Source organism: Larus michahellis, chromosome 1 (genome assembly GCF_964199755.1).
Source record: "Larus michahellis chromosome 1, bLarMic1.1, whole genome shotgun sequence".
In the NCBI taxonomy this organism is placed as follows: Eukaryota; Metazoa; Chordata; class Aves; order Charadriiformes; family Laridae; genus Larus; species Larus michahellis.
Window position 1 is genome coordinate 645,415 of NC_133896.1, and position 20,392 is coordinate 665,806.

At 69.9% G+C, this 20,392-nt stretch overlaps 1 protein-coding gene across 2 annotated transcripts; it reads right to left on the reverse strand.

The window, feature by feature from the left end:
* Positions 1–1,349: 1,349 nt before the first annotated feature.
* MAPK8IP2 (mitogen-activated protein kinase 8 interacting protein 2) lies at positions 1,350–15,273 on the reverse strand. Of its 2 annotated transcripts, XM_074573081.1 has the most exons (13): positions 15,136–15,273; positions 10,129–10,234; positions 9,181–9,417; positions 7,430–7,532; positions 7,122–7,271; positions 4,830–6,995; positions 4,306–4,381; positions 4,019–4,191; positions 3,817–3,926; positions 3,596–3,715; positions 3,437–3,507; positions 3,096–3,194; positions 1,350–2,579 (listed from the first exon to the last, which is right to left on the reverse strand). In XM_074573081.1, exons 1-13 carry the CDS (start codon positions 15,198–15,200, stop codon positions 2,507–2,509), a joined length of 3,549 nt encoding a protein of 1,182 aa, XP_074429182.1. In that variant the 5' UTR covers positions 15,201–15,273; the 3' UTR covers positions 1,350–2,506. The 2 variants fall into 2 exon arrangements, with proteins under 2 accessions (XP_074429182.1, XP_074429181.1); XM_074573080.1 differs by having other exon boundaries at positions 4,830–7,271.
* Between the last annotated feature and the right edge of the window lie 5,119 nt (positions 15,274–20,392).

The following is a 20,392-nucleotide window of genomic DNA, read 5'->3' on the forward strand; positions in this document are numbered from 1 at the left end:
TCGCTCTACAGCTGATGGTGACCCTGACCGTCGCGGTTGCCTTGGGGGACAAACAGCAGCCAAGGAAGAGAGGGAAAAGGGCTGGGGAAGCACAGGGAGGACCCCACCGAGCACCCCCACCCCAGGCAGCCCCTCCAGCATGGGAGGAGCCATGGTCGCCCCGAGGACCCTCCGGTTTTCTCCAGGACCATCACCCCTCCACTGGCACCTGCGGCTCGTGCCCACCATCACCCCTCCACTGGCACCTTCTCGAGGGCCGATCCTGCTCCCTGGCATGCGACTGGGGACCCTGGCGTGGCTCCCACCCCCTGCCAGCACTGGGGTCACTCCCCCCCGCGCCCCCCACCCGAGAGAGCCCCCTCCCACCCAGCCCGTGGAGCCGGGCACCAAGGAGGGGCTTCGGGGCCGGGGGAGTCGGTGCCTCACAGCAGCCCCCGGCAGCCAGCACAGGGAGGCAGGGGGGCTGCCACCACATCCCCCCCTCTGTGTCCCCCATGGCCCTGCTGCCAGCCCAGCCACGCCATGCCCGCGCCCCGCGGGTCACTACAGCCCCCCCCTCCTGAGCCTGGTGGCCCCTGTGCCACCCTGTCCCCAAGCCCGGCTGTCCCCATCCCTGAAGCTCCTGTCCCTGTGCCACGGCCACGCTGCCCGTTGTGGGGACACTGATGCCTTCTCATCCCGGGGGCATGGGCCAGGACCCAGCGCGTGCCCATGGGGCACCGCAGGCTGACGCACAAGGGCTGGGTGCTCCTGCTCTGGGGTGACATCTCACTGACGCCCCCCACCCCCCCCCTCAGCTGCTGCCCCCTCCCTGAGCCAGGACGCTGCACCCCAGACCTCGGGGCACCGCAGCGTGGCAGCGACGCGCACGAGAAACGGGCTGCAAGAGGCCACAGGGAGCAGGGAAGGCAGGAGGGGTTGTGCCCCCCCACCCCAGCACCCTGCACACCCAGCCAAGCACCCTGCCCCTCCTGCACCCCCCCAATGCACCCCCATGTTCTGCCCCTCCTGCACCCCCCCCAACGCACCCCCATGTTCTGCCCCTCCTGCAGCCCCCTCCCCAATGCACCCCCATGTTCTGCCCCTCCTGCAGCCCCCTCCCCAATGCACCCCCCATGCTCTACCCCTCCTGCAGCCCCTTCCCCCCCAATGCACCCCCCATGCACCCCCCCATGTTCTGCCCCTCCTTCACCCCCCCATGCACCCAGCGGTGCCCCAGGCACACCCCCCCTCGCGTACCCCACTCTCCGGACTGCACCGTGCCCCCCCCTGCACCTCCCTCTCCCGGGCACGGAGCCCCCACCCTGCCCCGTTGCCCCCCGGCCCCCAGGCAGCGCCCCCGCCCCGCGGTCACACCAAGCATATATTTTATTGAAAGACCAAGTGGGTGACAAGGCGGCGGGGGGAGAACCTCGGCCCGGGGTTTGTACAGGTGTGGGCTGCGGGGGGGCTCCTCTGGCTGGTGGAGTCACGGCGAGAACTATCGGCACGGGGTGGGGGTGGCGGAGGGCTGGGCACTAAACTAGCGCTGCTGGGGGGCGGGGGGGGGCCGGCAAGCAAAAGAAATCACCAGGCACAGCAGTGAGGAGCGGGGGGCGGCCGCCGGCCCCCTGCCACGCTCGGCCGGACCCCCGGCCTTCCTCCCGCAGGGCGCAGGCACCGGGGCCGGGGGGGTCCCGCGGGGCCGGCGGCGTCTCCCCCTCCCCGCCCCGGTGGGAGCCCCCCACCCCGAATGCCGGTCCTGCACCCCACGGTCCCCCGGGACGCGAGGGGATGGCAGAGCGGTGGTGGGGCAGCGGAGGCGGATGGAGGGGGCCGGGGGCAGGGGGGGGCTGCGTCGCGCTCCCCGGGGGCCGTGGAGGGAGCACTGGGGTGCTGGGCCGCTCCGGGGGGGCCTGCGGCGGTGGGGGGAGCCCCCCGGGGGGTGAGAGGGTGGTGCTGCCGCCGTGCAGGGGGACAGCATGGGCTCGGGGGGCTTCACAGCTGGAGATGCTCACCCCAGCACCCCCACATCCCCGTGCTCCCATCAGCCCCCCACAGCCTCCCCACAGCCCCATTCACCCCCTTGAGCCCCCCCACCGCTGCCCCTGCAAGCATTTGCCCCCCCCCCGACTCCCCCAAGCCCAGTCACCCCCGGCATCTCCTTTCCCGGCAGGGGCTCCGACTGGTCCCCGCTCCTGCGGCCCCGGGCTGGCTTTGCTCATGCAGGGGGGGCAGCTTCTGCCCCGGCCCCCCGGCTCGGCTGTGTCATCCCCGTGGCCAGGGTCCCCATGGCACGGGGCCGGGGCGGCGCTGGATGCACCCTGGGTCCCCACCCGGGGGCTGCAGCTGCGGCCTGGCCCCCGGCCCCCCGAGAAGCGGTGAGGATGTGCGGGGAGTCCGTGGGGCATGGGCTGGAGCATGTGCAGGGGGGGCCAAGCCGGCTGGTTGTGGGGTCAGACAGAGTCTCTGGCCGTCTGTGGGGCTGGAGGGGGGTGCGGAAGCAGGAGACACAGTGACCGTCCCCTTACTCCAGGTAAATGTCCTCTGTGGGGCAGGCGTACTCCAGGTGCTCCTGGTAATATTCCTGAAACGCTCGTCTGCAAGGAAGGGCACAACAGGGCGGCTCAGGGGGGGCTGGGGTACGGACCCGGCACCACAACCCCCCGCACCCCCAGCCCCAGCACAGCCAACCCCCCAGCACCCAGACCCCCAGCACTGGCACAGCCAGCCCCCCAACATCCAGACCGCCTGGACCCCCAGACCCAATACAGCCAGACCCCCGGCACCCAGACCTTCTGCACCCCCAGCCCTGACACGGCCAGACCCCCGGCATCCAGACCCCAAATCCCCTGGACCCCCAGCCCCGGTACAGCCAGTCCCCCTGCACCCAGACCCCCAGCACCACAACCCCCCGGACCCCCAACCCCGATACAGCCAGTCTCCCTGCACCCAGACCCCCAAGACCCAGACCCCCAGCCCCAAGACAGTCAGACCCTGCCCTCAGACCCCCAGCACCACAACCCCCTGGACCCGCAGCCATGGCACAGCCAGACCCCCAGAACCCAGCCCCCCTGCACCCCCAGCCCAGGCGGCCGCCCCCGTCCCCATCGTACCCGACGCACTCGGCGACGTGCCGCATGGATTCCTGTGAGACGAAGACGTGGCAGGCGAAGCGGCTCAGCACCGGGTGCTTGGTGATGAACCCGAAGTAGCTGCAGGGGGAGGGCAGGGTGAGGGGGGGACGTGACACCCCACTCCTGCCCCCGCGGGGGGCTCGGTGGAGGGGACACCCACCGGGGCCCTGGGGCTGGGCAGCCATGGCAGGACAGGGACCAAGCAGGGGGACCTGGTGTGGCACCGGAGGAGCACGGCTGCCCCCAGGCAGGGGATGGAGGGGGGGTCCCTTGGGGCTGGGAGCACCCGGGGGGCTGTGGGAGGAGCAGGGGGGTCTCACCAGCTGTTGCGGGGGTGGCACCCGCAGAAGGAGATGTTCTTCATCTGGAAGAAATGGCTGCAGCGCTCAAACTGGAAGAGAAGAACCGAGGTGTGGGCGCCCCGGCTGGCGGCAGGGCAGGCGTCCGGCCCTCCCCCGTGCCCCCCCCGCGCCCCTCACCTCCTCGTCCCGGCTGTACTCAGTGATGGTCAGGATGAGCTTGATGCCCTGCAGCGTGATCTCCAGGTCGCAGCTGGCCGGCGGGCGCAGGTGCACCGTCAGCTTCCTGGTGGTGGCAATCTGGGGGGCACGAGGGGGGGAATCATGAGTGGGGGCGGGGGGGGCTCACGCCAGCGCGGGGAGGAGGGGTCCACGCCACCAGCCCCCTGCCCCGGCCTCACCTTCTGCATGGCGGCGCAGAGGATGCCGTTGCCCTGGTGGTACGGCACCTCCACCGAGCCCAGGAACTGCACGTTGAACCGCTCCACCCAGCACGGGTTCCTCTTCAGGCCTGCGCGGGAGAGGGGACGAGGAGACGCCATCCCGAGCCCCCCGCGGTCCCCGCCGCCCCCCCACAGCCCCGGGGACCCCGCAGACTCCTACCGATGGCGTCCCGGGTTTGGCCAACCACCTCGTGGGCGTAGAAAGCGGGGAAGATGCCTCTCTCCCCCGTCCGCATGTTGTAGCCCCGGTACCAGTAGTCATCCTCCTCCAGCTCCACCAGGATGGGGTCGTCCACATCCAGCTCCAGCTCGTCCTCGTGGCGCGGGATGAACCTGGGGGGGGATGCAGGAAGGAGGATGTGGGCAGGGAGGGGGAGAGCCACGGGAGAGGGGGTCCTGCGAGACCCCCCCGAGGTGCCCGCGGCCATGGCCGGGCTCGCTGCTCACCTGAAGACGGCCCGGTGGGTTTGCTCCCGCTCCTCCCCGTTCACCATGCAGGAGAACAGCCCGAAGGACTCTGTGCCTGCAGAGGAGGAGGCTGCCGTGGGGCCGGGGGGCAGCTCCCACCCCACCGCACGGGGGGCACCCCCAGTCTCTGCCCACCCCGGGGGCTGCGGGACCCTCGGGGCAAGGGCAGCGGGGAACAGATGGCCATCACCCATGGCCCCATCTCAGGGGTCCCACCTGAGCCCCTGGCCCAGCACCCCCCACCCGGGGACCCCAGAGGGCACTGGAGCGAAGGTGTGTTGGGGATCGACCACCCACAGGGGGGCCTTTGGGTCCAGCCCCACGCCCCCTCCTGCCACTGCCCCACAGCCTGTGCCATGCTGTGCCACACAGGGACGATGCCATGGCCAGGATGGCCGAGGCAGGACATCGAGGGCAACCAGCCTGCCGAGAGCATGCAGAGCAGCCCAGGAGAGATGGCATGGCACGGCATGGCACGGCACAGCATGGCACAGGCCACTTACTGGAGGAGCGGGAGGTGCTGTTGACAAAGACGTTGAGGAACTTCTTGGAGAACTGCAGGTCGGCCTCCGGGGACGAGTCCTCGGAGGAGCTGTGGGCGTCGGGGGCCACCAGCCCGTCCCCAAAGGCCACCTCGTCCTCCAGGTCGCAGCGGTCGCAGGCGCGGAGCAGGTCGCTGTCGTCGCTCAGCACCGAGGTGCAGCGCCGCAGGCTCACCAGCTCCAGCTGCGTGTGCTCGTCCACCACCAGCGTGTACTTCACCGAGTCGTAGGCCAGGGACTCGTCCAGCGCCCGCGGCTCCAGCGCCCCGGGGGCGGCCGGCAGCTCCCCCCCGAAGCTTCCCCGCAGCGGGTCCTCGGGGAAGGGGGAGCCCTTCAGGTAGGGCGCCTCATCCTCGTCCGTGGAGTAGGCCATGGTGAAGCCACGGTTGGTCTTGGCGGTGGAAACATCCAGGGCGGGCGGGCCAGCGTCGGGGCTCTGCCCCTGGGGCGCTAACCGCACGTCGTCGATCATGTCGTCGGCCTCCAGGACGCCCGAGTCCAGGTCCCTGTCGATGGCCCAGTCCTCCGGGCCGGCGTTCGGCGGCGCCGCAGTGCTGCGGTGCTCCCCGGCGGTGGCCTCGGTGCCGGGGGAGGCGCGCGGGGTGGCACGGGGCGGCGCGGGGCGGCAGCCGAAGGTGGCCAGGACCTCGGAGGCGCCCAGCCTGTCGAGGGCGACGGGGCGCCCCGGAAAGACGGGGGCAATGGTGTCGTTGGTGGGGTTGCTGAGGAAGAGGAAGGGGCCCGGCTCGTCAGCGGGCAGCTCCGGCACCGGCTCTGTCCCGGCACCCAGAGCCCGCTCGTCCTCGGCGTGCTGGAGGGAGCTGCGCAGCGTCTCCATGTCCACCAGCTCGATGGCGCGCTGGCAGCGGGGCAGGGTGGCCGGCTCCCCCGCGCCCACCGGCGAGTCCCGCGAGCCGGGGACTTCATCCAGCGCCTCGCTCAGGATCTCAGGCTCCAGGTCGGAGGCTGGGGAAATGGTGTCACAGAGCGAGTGGGTCTGCTGGAAGCACTCGTCCGGGCACTTGATGGGGTAGGAGCCCTCCGAGATCATCTTGTTGACGAGGTTGCTGAGCAGCCAGGGCGAGTCCGAGTCCTCGCTCAGGTCGGGCTCCGACTCGGAGTCGGAGTCGTACTCGCTGTTGTCCTCCTCGTCCGCCTCCGGCATCAGCTTGGGCCCCACGGGCAGGTAGAAGGAGCGTCGGATGCTCTCCAGACTGTGGTCGGGGTCGATCTTCAGGTCCAGGGGGCTGGAGACGGAGACGTCCGTCTGGCCCGCGGGCGCCGAGGAGTCCGCCGGGTTCAGGCTGTCGTAGTAGCCCTCCATCTTCAGCTCGGCCAGGCTCTCCCGCCTCACCACGCCGCGCTCTGGCAGCTCCCTCTCCAGGGTCTCCTCCTCCTCCTCCTTGCCCTTGTCCAGCAGCAGGGAGTCCTTGATGCCCATCACGCCAGGGGCCTCCAGCTCCGTCTCCAGCTCGGCCTCTGAGGTGGGCGAGCTGGCCTCCTCGATGGAGTTGGTGAGGTGGGAGGACCTGCCGCTGCTGCTGTCGCTGCTCAGGTCCAGCTCCGTCTCCGAGATGGAGGAGATCATGTTGCTGACCAGGCGCCCGCCGGCGAAGGCCGCCTCGATCTCCCCCTCCACGTCCGAGTCGGAGCCGGGCGAGCTGAGGTCTTCTCCGTGCCGGCCACCGGGCAGGAAGGGCTTGGTGGTCCTGCTGGTGAGGTCGGCCTCGATGCCGGGGTCGGAGGAGGGCGAGGTGGTCTCCGAGGAGCCCGAGGGGTGCCCGCGCACGCTGGCCGCCCGGCCGGGCTGGGGACCCTCCCCGTCGGAGCTCAGCGGCTCTGCCGGCCCCGCGGGGCGCACGTAGGCGCCCGTCAGCCGGGCGCCCTGCCCGTCCCGCCGCTCGGCGACAGCCGCCGGCTCCTCCCGGCACCGCGGGGAGCCGGGCTTCTCGCGGGGGGCCATGGGGGACCCCGGGCTGCCGGCCCCCAGGCCACCCCCTTGGCCAGGCACCGGCCTCTCTCGGCTGCCGGCCGCTTCGTGCTTTGGTGGGGCACGGCGGCCGTCGGCGGCGGCGGGGGCCTGGGGCGGCGAGCCCGTGTCGGGGGGGCCAGGGGGAGCCGCAGGCCCTGTTGGAGAGAGAGACGATTTAGGGGGCGGCTGGCGGAGGTGCGACGGGGAGAGCGGTGCTCGCAGCGCAGAGGAGATGATATTCATGTTATAATCTTCCCCGGCTCTCGGGGGCGATGGGTTACCATGTGCCAGCGACTCGTGGCTGTTGCCTTGCGAGTCAAAGGGGGAGGGCTGCAGCGAGGCGGGGGCCTGCCCGGCCCCCCCGGGGCTCGGCCCCTTCGGGCTCTCCAGGCAGGGTCCGTCTTGGATGCAGGCGTGGGGAGACGAGTGTCCTGCAAGGGGAGGCAGAGCCCCGCGTCAGCCCCCCGCCCCGGCGCCAAAATCCCACCAAGGGGCATCTAACCGAGGGGGACGGCTGCGGGACCCCCGGGTGCAGCAAGTCCCGGTGTCGGCCCCTGCCCCACGGACCCCATCCCCATCCCGCGCTCACCGGCGTGTGAGGATGAGGAGGAGGAGGAGGAGTGGAGAAGGGCGTCCTGCCAGGTGGTGCGGTGAGCGGGCGGTGGGAAGCTGCCGTTGTTGTTCAGGGAGTCCTGGGGGAAGAGCAGAGCCGGGGGGAGTGAGCCCCAGGAGGGGACACGGGGCGGCCGAGCCCAGGGACATCTGGGGACCCGGCAAGGGGGATGAGCCGGGGCGCCCGGCCGGGACTGCGCGGGGGCACGGGGGCACCAAACGCGGGTGGGCCGGCCCCGGGACACCCCTCGGCACGGCTCGGTGCCCCCCACCAGCTTGGCAGTGCCAGGGACACGTGCCCAGAGGCTTATCCGGATTAGGGCCGCGACGTCCCCAGCTCCCCTGCCCGGCCAGACGCTCGCCCAGGCCACACCAGCCATGGAGCGGGACCGAGGGACGGCACGCTGCCCGTCCTGCACGGCCCCGGGGACAACACCGTGCAGGGGATGCCCCGACACCGGTGCTGACCCCACGGGACCCCCGAATGAGGCCCTGCTGCGTCCCGTCCCCCCGAGAGAGGAGCCCGACCCCGGCGAGCAGGACCCCCGCTGCCGCCCCCACGGAGCGGCCGTCCTCGCGGTGCGGGCAGGAGCCGGCAGGGCCATGGCTGCCCGTCCGGCGCGGCGGCAGCTGCGGATTAGTGCCGGCGGGAAGCGCAGGCAGCGATAATCCCGCCAAGCGGGAGATTAGCGAGCGGGGCCGGCGCCACGTGCCATGGGACACGCACGAGCGTAGCGGCGGGGAGGGCGGCGGGGGGGGGTCACTGTCACAGGGGGTGTCACAGGATGGGTGCTGGGGGGGTTGGCACCCCAGGACCAGGGTCTCGTCCCCTCCCGGGGCCGGTGCAAATGGGCTGGAGCAGGGATTACCGGGATTTGCACCCTGGGCACACCGATGGGGGCCGGATCCGGCATCGCCGGGGGCTCCGCTGACACCCCGAGGGACGATGGACCGGGGCAGCCGGATTTGGCTTTGCCGGTGCATCCTGCTGGGGCACAGCACGTTGGGTCTGGGGGGCTCCAGGTGAGACCTCTGGGGCGTTGTCACCCTCCTGCGCTGCCCCTCAGCAGCCCCCCACAGCCCCAGCGGCGTGCGGTGCCCTCCCGGGAGGGGGCCCGAGAATCCCGAGAGCCCCCCGGCACCATGGCAACGCAGCGGGATGCAGGCAGCACCGCACGCAGCTGCCCACGCACTGCGGCGGCGCAGCAGCTCGGGGACGGCACTGCACCCGCGTGTGTGCGGGGACACGGGGACACAGGGACACCCCTGCGGCGACACGCCTGCGGGGGGACCCCCACACCCGGGGGGAGCCCCTTAGCCCAGCTCCTGGGATGGAAAAGGGGGGATGCAGTGGGCACGAGCACCCATGTGCACACACATCTGCACACACACACCCGTGCACACGCGTGTGCAACGCACAGGCCAGCCCCGCAACGCCCGCTGTGCCCTCCGCCGCCTGGAGATGTCCCCAACCCAGACGTGGGGATGGGACCCCCAGACCCCCCAGTCCAGGGCCTGGCAGGGGCCTCCCCAGACCCATCCCCAAGGTCCCCAGCTCGGCCCCACCACTGTGGAGCTGGAGCCAGTGCCATCTTTGCCCTTCTCTGCCCCTCCATGCTCCTGGTGCCCACCCCTGGGCAGATCCCCCCACCCCTCCTCCTCCGCCAGCCATGGGGCGCAGAGACCCCGGGGGGCAGAGAGAGCCCTCCCGGCCGCCCCCACCCTCACCTGGGTGCCCGGGGCCATCAGGTTGAGGGTGGTGGGTCGGTGCTTCTGCGTCTCCTCCAGGGCAGGCGAGGGGATGGGTGAGGCCGAAGGGGACGGTGGAGCTTCCAGCTCGTTGCCCTCCTCCTCCTCCTCTTCCTCCTCCTCCTCATTGTCATCGATCATCTCGAACTCCTGGAAGTCATCCTGGAAGGTGCAGACGGGGTGCGGCTGCTCGCCGCGCTCCAGCACCAGGCAGTCCTGGGGATGCGGCACACGGTTAGCGGCCACGGTGCTCGCGCTTGCCATGGCCACGGCCCTGCTCCCTGGCACGGCATGGCCACCGCTGCGTGACCCTCCCCAGCGCCTCCGCTCCCAACCCAACAGGACGGGGGTCTTCAAGAGGGAAGTGCCCGGTGCCGGGACCCCCGGGCTCTACCAGCGCCCTGCCGGTCCCTCCCTGCCCGTCCTGGCCCAACGCCCAGCGCTTCATCCCACCCACGCGCCTGCCTGGCCCCTGCCCCTTTCCCTGTCCCCCCCGGGGCCGGGCAGAGCTGGGGAAGAGCTGAGTAAGCCAGAGCCACGCTAGCCACCAGCGCCACCAGAACTAGGGGGGGCCACAGGAGCCACGGGAGCCACCAGGACCAGGGGACCACAGTGGCTGATGATGCCCTGACACCCCAGCCTTGCCCACACCGGTGGGGCCAGTGTGGGGCTGGCTGCTGAGCCACCCGTGTCCCCATGACCAGGGGGGGACAGAGGTGGTGGGAAGCCCCAGGGTGTCCGGCCATGCCGTGGGGGTCCTGGGCTCTGACCCACACCTGCACCCTGCAGCGCATCCCTTCGGCACAGGGACCTGCTCCCTCCACTCCCGGGGGGCTTTGCCAGGCCAATGCCCCCGCCCGCTCCCCCCCAAAGCTCTGCGCAGCCACCGCGTCCCCGGGGGGGGCCCGGCACGCTCGGCTCCTGCACCTTCTCATAGTGGTCCGAGTCGTAGTTCAGCCCGATGCCGCAGTCGTCCGTGATCTCGGACAGGTCCTCGTCATCAAACTCCTCCAGGCTGATGTCCTGGGGGGGCCTGGGGAGAGGGGCCAGGGACGTCAGGGCCGGGGGACATCAGGCCAGGGGTGACACACCGACAAACCTCAGGGAAATGCCTCCCGTTTCCCCCATGGCACCACAAGGGCCTGGAGAGCCGAGCGGCACCGCAGGCTCGTGCCGGCACTGTATCACCATCACCCCTGGGTGCCAGCATGGCAGCACCAACGCGGTGGCACCGCAGGGACACGCTGGTGTAACGCCATCACCCCAGGGTGCCAGCATGGCAGCACCGACCCGGTGGCACTGTGGGGACACGCTGGCGTAACGCCGTCACCCCATGGCACCAGCACGGGAGCAGCAGCCAAGCCGACACGGCTCGCTCTGGACAGGCAGCGCGGGGCCTGGGGCTGGAGGCCACGAGCAGGGTGATGGCCCCACGGTGCACGGGGCAGCCGCTCTCAGCACCGCGCTCCCTCCCGCCCGGCTCACCACCACCTGCTCGGATTCACCGTCGGCCTTGTGCCGGGGCGGTGGGAGCCCAGCACGGCTCATGACCACGCAGCCACAGGTTGTCCCCGGCCGGGCGGCAGTAACGAGGCCGCCACCACGATGGGCAACACGTTGCCCAAATTCCCAGCAAAATCCCTTGAGCCAAACCCGAGGCGTGCGCGGGGCGGGGACAGGAGGCTGCGGGGTGACCTGCGCCATGGATGGAGGCCATGACACCCCGTCCTCACCCGTGCCATCCCCCCGCCTGCCCCGCAGGTACGGGCGGCCAGGGGAGCCCAGCCGTTCCTCGGGAACGGGGGCGTCATGGAAACCAGCGGTTTCCGCAGGGAAACGCAAAAAAAAAAAAAAAAAAGAAGGAAAAAGACGACAACTCTTGGCAGGATTTGGTGTTGGAAAACGGAAACGAAACGTTTTGGGCGGCTCTGTAGGGTGAGAGGTGCGGCAGCGCCCAGGCACCAGCCAGGACTCTCTGCCTGCCCCACTGGGGTTTGGGGACACCCAGGGTCCCCCCAGGCCGGCCCTGAGGGCGCGCGGCAGCTCCCAGGGGGGATGGACTGGGGCACGTGGGGCTCCTCCAGCGGGGACGCGTCTGGGGTCTCACGGGGACCTCACCGGGGTCTCGGTCCCAGGACCCGGCTGGCAGCAGGAGCGGAGCCCCCCGCAGTGGGGGGGTCAGAGCCCCCACAGCCACAGGTACCGCTGGGGCCGCCCCCCCGTCCTGCCCCTGCTCTTGCCCTGAATTCCCCTTGCCCAGCTCCTCGCCCAGGCCGGGGGCCGGGCGCTCACTCCCATTTCCCAGGGAGAAACATTTCCCCTAATCACATAATTCCCAGAACTAGGACATTGAGACGGCAGCAAATAGTCGCAGATTTGTGGCAAAAGCATCTGAGCCGGCGGGGGGACGCGTGGCCTTGGCCCGCAGGGGGGCACAGGGATGGACCCCAGACCTCAGCCAGGGGTGGGGGAGCCCCGGAGATGGTGGAGAGCAGAATCCAGGGATGGTGGGGAGCAGAGCCCCGGGGAAGGTGGGGAGCAGAATCCAGGGATGGTGGGGAGCAGAGCCCGTCTCCCCGTCCCCGGGGACACCAGTGGCTGCTCTCCCGCAGGCAGCAGGGTAGAGGCAGAACCCGCAGTGGGACCTGCTGCGCTCCCTGGGGGCGACCAGAGGCCTCAGGGGTTCTTGGGAGGGCAGGGACAGTGCCCTGGGACAGGGACCTGCCGGGGTCCCACAAACCCCCAGCCGGGTGCCGCTCCCGCACCCCCAGACCCCCCTCACCCGGGGGAACAACTCCTCCGCCAGCCCTCGTCCCGGCTGAGGGGACACGCACGCCGGGCTGGCATGGCACCATGTGACATGGCAGGGCTGGGGTCCCTGCCCCACACAGGGCTCCTGCCCACCCGCAGCCAGGCTCCGGCTGCCCAGGGAGGCCGTTCCCCCCCTCGGCGGGGAGCAACCGCCGCGACAAACCACAGCTGAAGTTTCTAGGTCATGGCGCTCCTGAGCTGGGGCGGGCACAGCGGGATGGCACGGCCAAGGCGGGATGGGGCCACCATGGCAGGATGGAACCACTACAGCAGGATGGAGACGCCACAGCGCTGATGGGGCCACAAAGGTGCTGATGGGGCAGCCATGGTGGGATGGAGCCACCACGGTGGGATGGAGATGCCATGGCACTGATGGGGCCACCACGGCACTGATGGCATGGCCACAGCAGGATGGAGCCACCACAGTGCTGATGGGGCAGCCATAGTAGTATAGAGCCACTATGATGGGATGGGGCCACCACGGAGGGATGAGGATACCATGGTGGGATGGAGCCGCCATGGCAGGATGGGGATACCATGGTGCTCATGGGGCTGCCACGGTGGGATGGAGCCAGCACAGTGGGATGGAGCCACCATGGTGGGTTTGGGATACCATGGTGCTGATGGGGCTGCCATGGTGGGATGGAGCCACCACAGCGCCAATGGAGCCACCATGGCAGGATGGAGCCCAGCTCCAGAACCTCCCCGAGGGGACGCAGCCTCAGCCCCACTGCAGGCAGAGAAGAGGCAGCACCACGGCTGCCGGTGCAGGGACAGAGCGACGGGCGCCTTGGACACTCTGGCGATGAGCAGCGGGTGGGAAGGATGCCGTGCATCCCTGCCATGGCTACACGGGACACCGCGGCCAGTCGGAGCGGAGGTGCAGGTGGGGAGCACCTGAGCGAGGGTCCAGAGCCGAGGCAGGGGTTTGGGGAGGGGGGAGCTCACCCCAGCCCCATGCACGCACAGGGGGGTCGGGAAGGGCAGGAGGCAGGGGGACACCACACCATGGGGCGTGCAGGGACCTGGCCCCCCACCACATGTCCCAGGCCGGCCTCGCTGCCTCCGCCCTGGCGTGTCCTGAGCTGGGGGGGAGGACTGGGAGCTGGACCCCAAGGGGGGCCCCAACAGCACCCACCCCTGGGGTACAGGGAGCGGGGCCGTGTAGGGACGGGGGGCACAGCGGGGTACACACCGGCACGGCACAGCACGCACCCCGGCGTTTGCACGGGAGCTGCGGGGGGCCGGGCTCCCCGAGGAGGGCGATGACCGAGCAGGCCATGGGAAGATTGAATTTCCTCATTATTTCCAGCCCAGCTCCCCGGACAGTTGGTCCCGGCAGAGCCTCTCCTGCAACGGCTTCTCCCGCGGGGACCAGCCAGGGACCAGGACGGCAGACGTGCCCCCAGCTCCACAAACCCCCGACCCCCCGCTGCACCCAGGGCAGGGACATGGATGCAGGGAGGTCGGTGCTGGCCATCGGGGACCCAGCCCCAGACTGTGTCCCCCACCCCAAGCTTCTGACCGGCACCTGGGGCTCCCACGGCCTGACCTGCGGCCACCCCCACCGGGGCTGGACCCCCAGACCGGGGTGCAGGAGCCCAGGAGCCATCCCCCAAGAGCCATGCCGAGGCCTCGCCGCGTGTCCTTTCCACATCACATCACCTTTACCAGCCTCTCCTTCCCCTCCCATCAGGGGACCCCACCCCACCAGCCCCAACAAGCCCCGGGCTGGGCGCGACCCCCCCAGAAACCTCCTTGGAAAGGGCCCGATCCACATCTGGCCCTCGCAGGGCCCAGCTGAACCGGCACCAGTCGAACCCGCCACCTCGGTGTCCCCGGGGACTGGAGCCAGTTCTCGGGGCTGGTGCAGGGGTGCAGCGCCCGCTGCCCGCGCTGACTCCCCCCATGGGGTCACGGCCATGGCTCCAGCCCCCCGGCACCCGCAATGGGGGTGTCATGCCACCATCAGGGACCTCGGAGACCAAGAGCTCCCACAGGAGCCGGGGGGGGGGGTGGTGATGGATCGGGGGGGGAGGAGAGGTGGCCAGCACAGAGGCCAAGTGGCCACTGTCCCCCCCTCGCAGAGCCCAAGGGGCAATGGGGAGGGGCAGCGAGTTGAGTCCCAGGGGGATGGAACCCCACGGAGGGGGACACGGCCAAGACCCTCCCCACCACTTGCCTGGGGGCCCCAACCAGGAGGGGGGGGTCCTGCCAAGGTCAGGCGAGGTGTGGGGGACCCCGCACCTCACCTGACCTTGGCAGGACCCCCCGCCCCGGGTTGGGTCCCAGCAGCGTCCCCCACCCCATCGGACCCTCCAGGAGGGCTTGGCCAGCGGCCCTGCGTCTCCGGTGGCCCTGCGGTAAGGTGACCCGCCGTGGGCACTGCCAGGCCCTGGCGCTGCTCCCGAGGCGGGGTGGGGGGGGACGGGCAGACGGGGGGGACACACAGCTTTCAGCACCCGCCATTGACCCTGGGAGCGGTTGCTGAACCCCCGACCCACCAGCTATGGGGTGCGCGTCCCCCCCACGGGGCCAAGCGACCCCAGAAGGGCCCGATCCCAGTGCCAGCACCGCTGCGGCGCGGCGGGAGAGACAAAGAGGCGGCGGCGGCTCCCCCCGCAGCGGCGGGATGCGGCGGCACCGGGCACAGCCCAGCCGGGGGGGGGGGCCCTGAGTCCGGGAGGTGGGGGGGGCTGACCCTCCGTTGAGGGGGAGGGGGGACAGAGGGGCCCTCCCCGTCCCCTGCTGCCGGGGCTGGGGATGCTCCGGGGGGGGCGGACGGGACAGAGTAACCCCTCTCCCCCCCATCCCCTGCTGCCGGGGCTGGGGATGCTCCGGGGCGGGGGGGGGATGCGGCGGCCCCGTGAAGGGCCGGGCCGGGCGGGCGGCCTGCGCGGCCCCGCATCCCAAGGTGAACGGGCGGGGGAGCGGCGGGGAACGAGCTGGGGCGGGGGGGGGGGGGTGGTCCGGGCCAGCCGCCGCCGCCGCCCCCGCCGGGCCCCGTCCCCGCAGCCCCGCTACCCGCCAAGGGCAGCCCCGGTGCCGCAGTGCCCCGGTACCCGCCGGATTCCCCCCACACACCCCGCATGTCCCCCCCCCCGCGGTGCGGGCCCGGCTCACCTGCAGCCCGGCGGGGAGAGCGAGTGGAAGGTGGAGAGCGAGAACATCTCGGCGCGATCCGCCATCTTCTCCCGGCCGGGGCTGCGCCGGACTGCGGAGCTGCGCGGGGAGCGGCGGGGGCGGCGGGGGGGCGAGGGAGGGGCCGGGGGGGGGGGCCAGGATGGGGAGGGAGGGGCCGTGGAGCGGGGGGGGGGGGTGGGGGTGGGGGGCAGGATGGGGAGGGAGGGGCCGGGAGGGGCGGGGGATGCCCGGGGGGGGGGGAGCGTGGGGGCTGGGCGGGGGTATAGGAGCGGGGCGGGAGGGTATGGGGGGAGTGGGGGAGGTAGAGGAGAGCAGTCGGGGGGGATAGGGAGGAGAGCGGGGGGGTATAGAAGAGGGGCGGGGGGATGGTGTAGGGAGGGATGGGGTGGTATAAGGAGGGGGCGGGGGGTGGTATAGAAGAGCAGCGGGAGGGGTATAGGGAGGAGCGGGGCGGTGGTATAGGGAGGGGATCGGGGGTGGTATAGGGAGGGGCGGGGGGCGGTATAGAAGAGGGGCGGGTGTGGTAAAGAAGGGGAGCGGGGGGGTATGGGGAGGGCCAGGGGGGTTATAGAAGAGGAGCGGGAGGGAGGGTATAGGGAGGAGCGGGGGGTGGTATAGGGAGGGCTGGGGGTGTATAGAAGAGGGGCGGGCGGTGGTATAGGGAGGGGATCAGGGGATGGTATAGGCGGGGGGGGGGGGGGGGGCTGTCTGGAGGGAAGGGGGAGGGGCTGGGGGCCCTCTAGGGAGGGGAGGGGAGGGGGGGCTGTATAAGGAGAGGGGGTTGTATAGCGGGGAGCAGAAAAGTGCCGGCAGTTCCCTATGGAGAGGTGCAGCGAGGGCCGAGGGGCGGGGGCTGTATAAGGGGGGACAGGGAATGGGCGCGGGGCACGTGGTGGGGGGGCCTCTGTGAGGGCTGTGCGGGGGGGGGCAGAGCTGCACGGGGGGGCCTATAGGGAGATGTAGGGCCATGTACAGGAGAGGTTCAGAGGGCTGTATAGAGGGGGCACAGGGTAGGGGTACAGGGGTCCATAGGGAGGAGCAGGGGAGCCCATCGGGAGAGGCGGGGGCTATATAGGGAGAGGCGGAGTGTCTATAGGGGCGGGGCAGGAGGTCCATAGGGAGCTACAAGGAGGGGCGGGGGGTCCATATGGAGCTGTAGAGTTTCAATAGGGAGCTTTACGGGGTCTATAGGGAGCTTTACGGGGTCTATAGGGAGCTGTAGTGGGGCAGGGGTTCTATAGGGAACTGTAGGAGGGGCAGGGGGAACATAGGGAGCTGTAGGGGGCCCATACGGAGCTTTACAGGGTCCATATGGAGATGTAGGGGGTCTATAGGGAGCTTTAGGAGCGGCAGGGGTTCTCTAGGGAGCTGTAGGGGTTCTACAGGGAGCTTTAGGGGGTCCATATAGAGCTGTAGGGGGTCTAGAGCTTTAGGATGGGCAGGGGGTCCATAGGGAGCTGTAGAGGGGGCAGGGGGTCCATAGGGAGCTGTAGGGGGTCCATAGGGAGCTGTAGGGGCCGGGGCCGCACAGGGGGCAGGGGCGGGGCCCCGCGCGCAGCGGGAGCTGTCCGGCGCTGCCGGTGCTGACAGGCTGCGCTGTCCCGGGTGCTGAAGGACGGGGGGAGCCGGGGGGTCCCGCTTAAGGGCAAAGAGCAACGGTGGAGGCAAGAGACTGCGGGGGGTGCACTGGGGCGGAGATATGGGGGGTCCGTGTTTTGGGGAGCGGGGTGCAATGTGGGGGTCCGGGAGAAGCGGGGGGGCCATGCTTTGGGGAGTGGGGTGCAGTGGGGGGAGGCCAGGAGGAGCAGGGGGTCTCAGGAGGCTTTTGGGAGTCCGTGCATGGAGAGAACGGAGTGAAATGGCGGGGCGAGAGGGAGCGAAGGGGCTCTAGAAGCCGCAAGGACGTGGGGAGGGTCATTGCATTGGGGAGCAGGAGGATACAGCAAGGGGGGCTCAGGGGTAGCGAGGACAATCTGCACCTGGGGGGCTGGAAAGGGGTGGGGTCGCAGAGAGAGGGGTCAGGGAGGCAGGGGCGATCTGTGCATGGTGGGGGTGCAGCCCCCCTTCAGCCCCTCCTGACCCCCTGCCCCATCCCATCCCGGCTCCCCCGACTGATGAGGAGTCCCGGGTGAGACCAAGGCCAGCTTTGTGCCACGGAAGAGAGGTCGCAGGGGGACAGCTGTCCCGGTGTCACGCTGAGTCCCCAGCCCTTGGAGGGGCGCTGGCCCTGCCTCTCCTACCCCGGGTACCCTGGGCTGCATCCCCAGCAGCGTGGGCAGGGGGGCGAGGGGGGGATTCTGCCCCTCTGCTCCGCTCGGGGAGTCCCCCTTCCAGTGCTGCCTCCAGCGCTGGGGCCTCAGCACAGGAGAGACACGGAGCTGTTGGAGCGGGGCCAGAGGAGGCCCCGGAGATGCTGGGAGGGCTGGAGCCCCTCTGCTGTGGGGACAGGCTGAGGGAGCTGGGGGGGTTCAGCCTGGAGAAGAGAAGGCGCCAGGGAGACCTTCCAGCCCCTTCCAGTCCCTAAAGGGGCTCCAGGAAAGCTGGGGAGGGACTCTGGCTCAGGGAGGGGAGCCACGGGACGAGGGGGAAGGGTTTTACACTGGAAGAGGGGAGATTGGGATGAGATCTTGGGAAGAAATCCTTTGCTGTGAGGGGGGTGAGCCCCTGGGCCAGGTTGCCCAGAGAAGCTGTGGCTGCCCCATCCCTGGAGGGGTTCAAGGCCAGGTTGGACGGGGCTTGGAGCAACCTGGGCTGGTGGGAGGTGTCCCTGCCCAGGGCAGGGGGTGGCACTGGGTGGACTTTAAAGGTCCCTTCAACCCAAACCCTTCTGTGATTCCATTACTCTCTCCATACAGACCAGCCCCTCCCTGGCTCCCGGGTGGAGCAGACCCAGCTCCCATGGCAGCAACGCTGAACCCCGGGGGTTTGTTTGCTCCGGTCCCAGAGGCAGCACGCTGCTTGTCCTGCAGGACAATGCCAGGGCAACAGCGGGACACCGGGCAGCCACTGCCCATGGGTGATGCCCGCATCGACCCCTGTCCCACCAGCCTTCAGTGCCGTAGGCAGACCCCCTTGCTCCGCACAGGGCCCATGGTCAGGGATGGGGGCCCCTTCTCAGCTCCACAGGGCTCAGGGACTGTGAGAGGGGGCTGCACCCCCAGAACGGCTGCTCTGAACCCCTCACACCCCCACGCCCGCCTGTGCCTGCGCTGGGGGAGACGGGCAGGAAGGGGACACCCTGTCCTGGGTATCATGGTTTAACCCCAGCCGGGATCTAGAACCATGAAGCCACTGTTCCCCCCGACCCTGGCCTTTCACCCTTCCCAATAAGGGTGAGGGGAGAGGGGGGAAAAACCAAACTCATGCATTGAGATAAAGCCAGTTTAATAGAAATAATACCAGAAAAGGAAAAGTAACATTAATAACAATAACGACACGGGTCACTCTCACCGCCTGGTGAATTGGCATCATCCCAAGCAGTGATTGCGCATCCCCCACCCCGACCAGCCCCATTTCTGTACCGAGCATGACGCCTGTGGCAGGGAATGTTCCTCCAGGCATTCCATCCTCTGCCTGTGCTTCTATGGGAAGCTGAAAAAGGTCCTTCGATAGTATAAACATCACTTAGCAACAACTAAACCAACATGCATCATTGGTGTTCCTTCCACAGCCATCACTAGAAAGGGAATGAACTATTTCCAGGCTGAAACCGGGACACGGGGACAGGACACGGGGACAGGCCGCTGTCTCCTGGCTGTCCTGGTCGGTGGCGGCAGGCAGGCACAGCCAGGCAGTGAAGGGCTGACGCCGTGGCACAGCACAGCCCTTCCAGCACCCCGAGATGTGGGTTCTGGGGGGGCTATCAGGGGAGACGTCCCCCCTGTGAAGCTCTGGCTCCCCTGGGAAATGCAGCCGGCAGACGTGGGCTCAGCAGCGCCCCGTTAGCAGGGCGGGTTTGGGGACAAGGGCACAAAGACCCCTGGAGCCACAGCCGTTCCCTTCTCACAGGCACCGGGCACGGCCTGGCTGCCGCTCCTGCCCCCGGCTCCGTCCCTCAGCGGGGGCTGCGGCACCACAGGTAACGCCGGTGGCTCCACACCAGCGGCTGCTGCCGGGTGCGCAGGGCCAGGCATGACACCCCAGCACTCCCAGCACACCCCAGTGCTCCCAGTGCTCCCAGCACACCCTAGTGCTCCCCAGTACTCCCAGCAGTCCCAGTACACCCCAGCGCACACCAGTGTTCCCACTTCTCCCAGTACAGCCCAGTGCACCCCAGCGCTCCCTGTACACTCTAGCACATTCCACTATACCCCAGTGCTCCCAGCACACCCCAGTGCTCCCAGTGCACCCCAGTGCTCTCAGCTCTGGCCTCAGGGAGGGCAGAGGATCAGCGTGGGCAGCAGCCCCTGCCCCGGCAACGATGCCCCGTGTCCCTCTGGCCCCAGCCCCATGTTGCCCCATGGGTGACCCGTGCCCAGGCCCCAAGCACTGCCCGCCTCCAAGGCGTGCTGCCCCACAGACCCCCCAGCCCTGCCCGGCCCCCCCACGGGCAGGATCAGGCCCGCAGGGAAGCCAGGGGCAGGCAGATGGCACAGCAGCACAGATGCTACCAGCCCCCCCAGTCCCCCCCACTCACCCATCTGCTGCTGCAGCAGCCCCGGGCCCCCCTGCCCCTGGCACCGCTGGGCTCCGCTCCTGGCACAGCCACGGCCCCAGCGTAATCCCAGCTCAGGGCTGAGTGCTGCCGCCCAGCATAGCGTCACGGGGTGGTTTAGGTTGAAGGGACCTTTAAAGGCCACCCAGTGCCACCCCCTGCCCTGGGCAGGGACACCTCCCACCAGCCCAGGTTGCTCCAAGCCCCGTCCAACCTGGCCTTGAACCCCTCCAGGGATGGGGCAGCCACAGCTTCTCTGGGCAGCCTGTGAACCGCAGCCCTCGCCCCCCCGCACCCCTTCCCCAGGGAGCAGAGCTCGGAGCTGCCCCAGCGCTGGGACCCCTCTCCCTGCCATGGCCCGGCCCCCCCGCCAGCACAGCGACCCACATCACCTACTGGACTTGTGCAAAACGTGTGACACTGTCCCACACGACATCCTGGTCTCTAAACTGGGGAGACACGGATTTGACGGATGGCCCACTCAGAAGATGGGGAACCGGCTGGGTGGCCCCACTGAAAGGGTTGCGGTCAATGGCTCCATGTCCAGATGGAGACCAGTGACGAGTGACGTTCCTCAGAGGC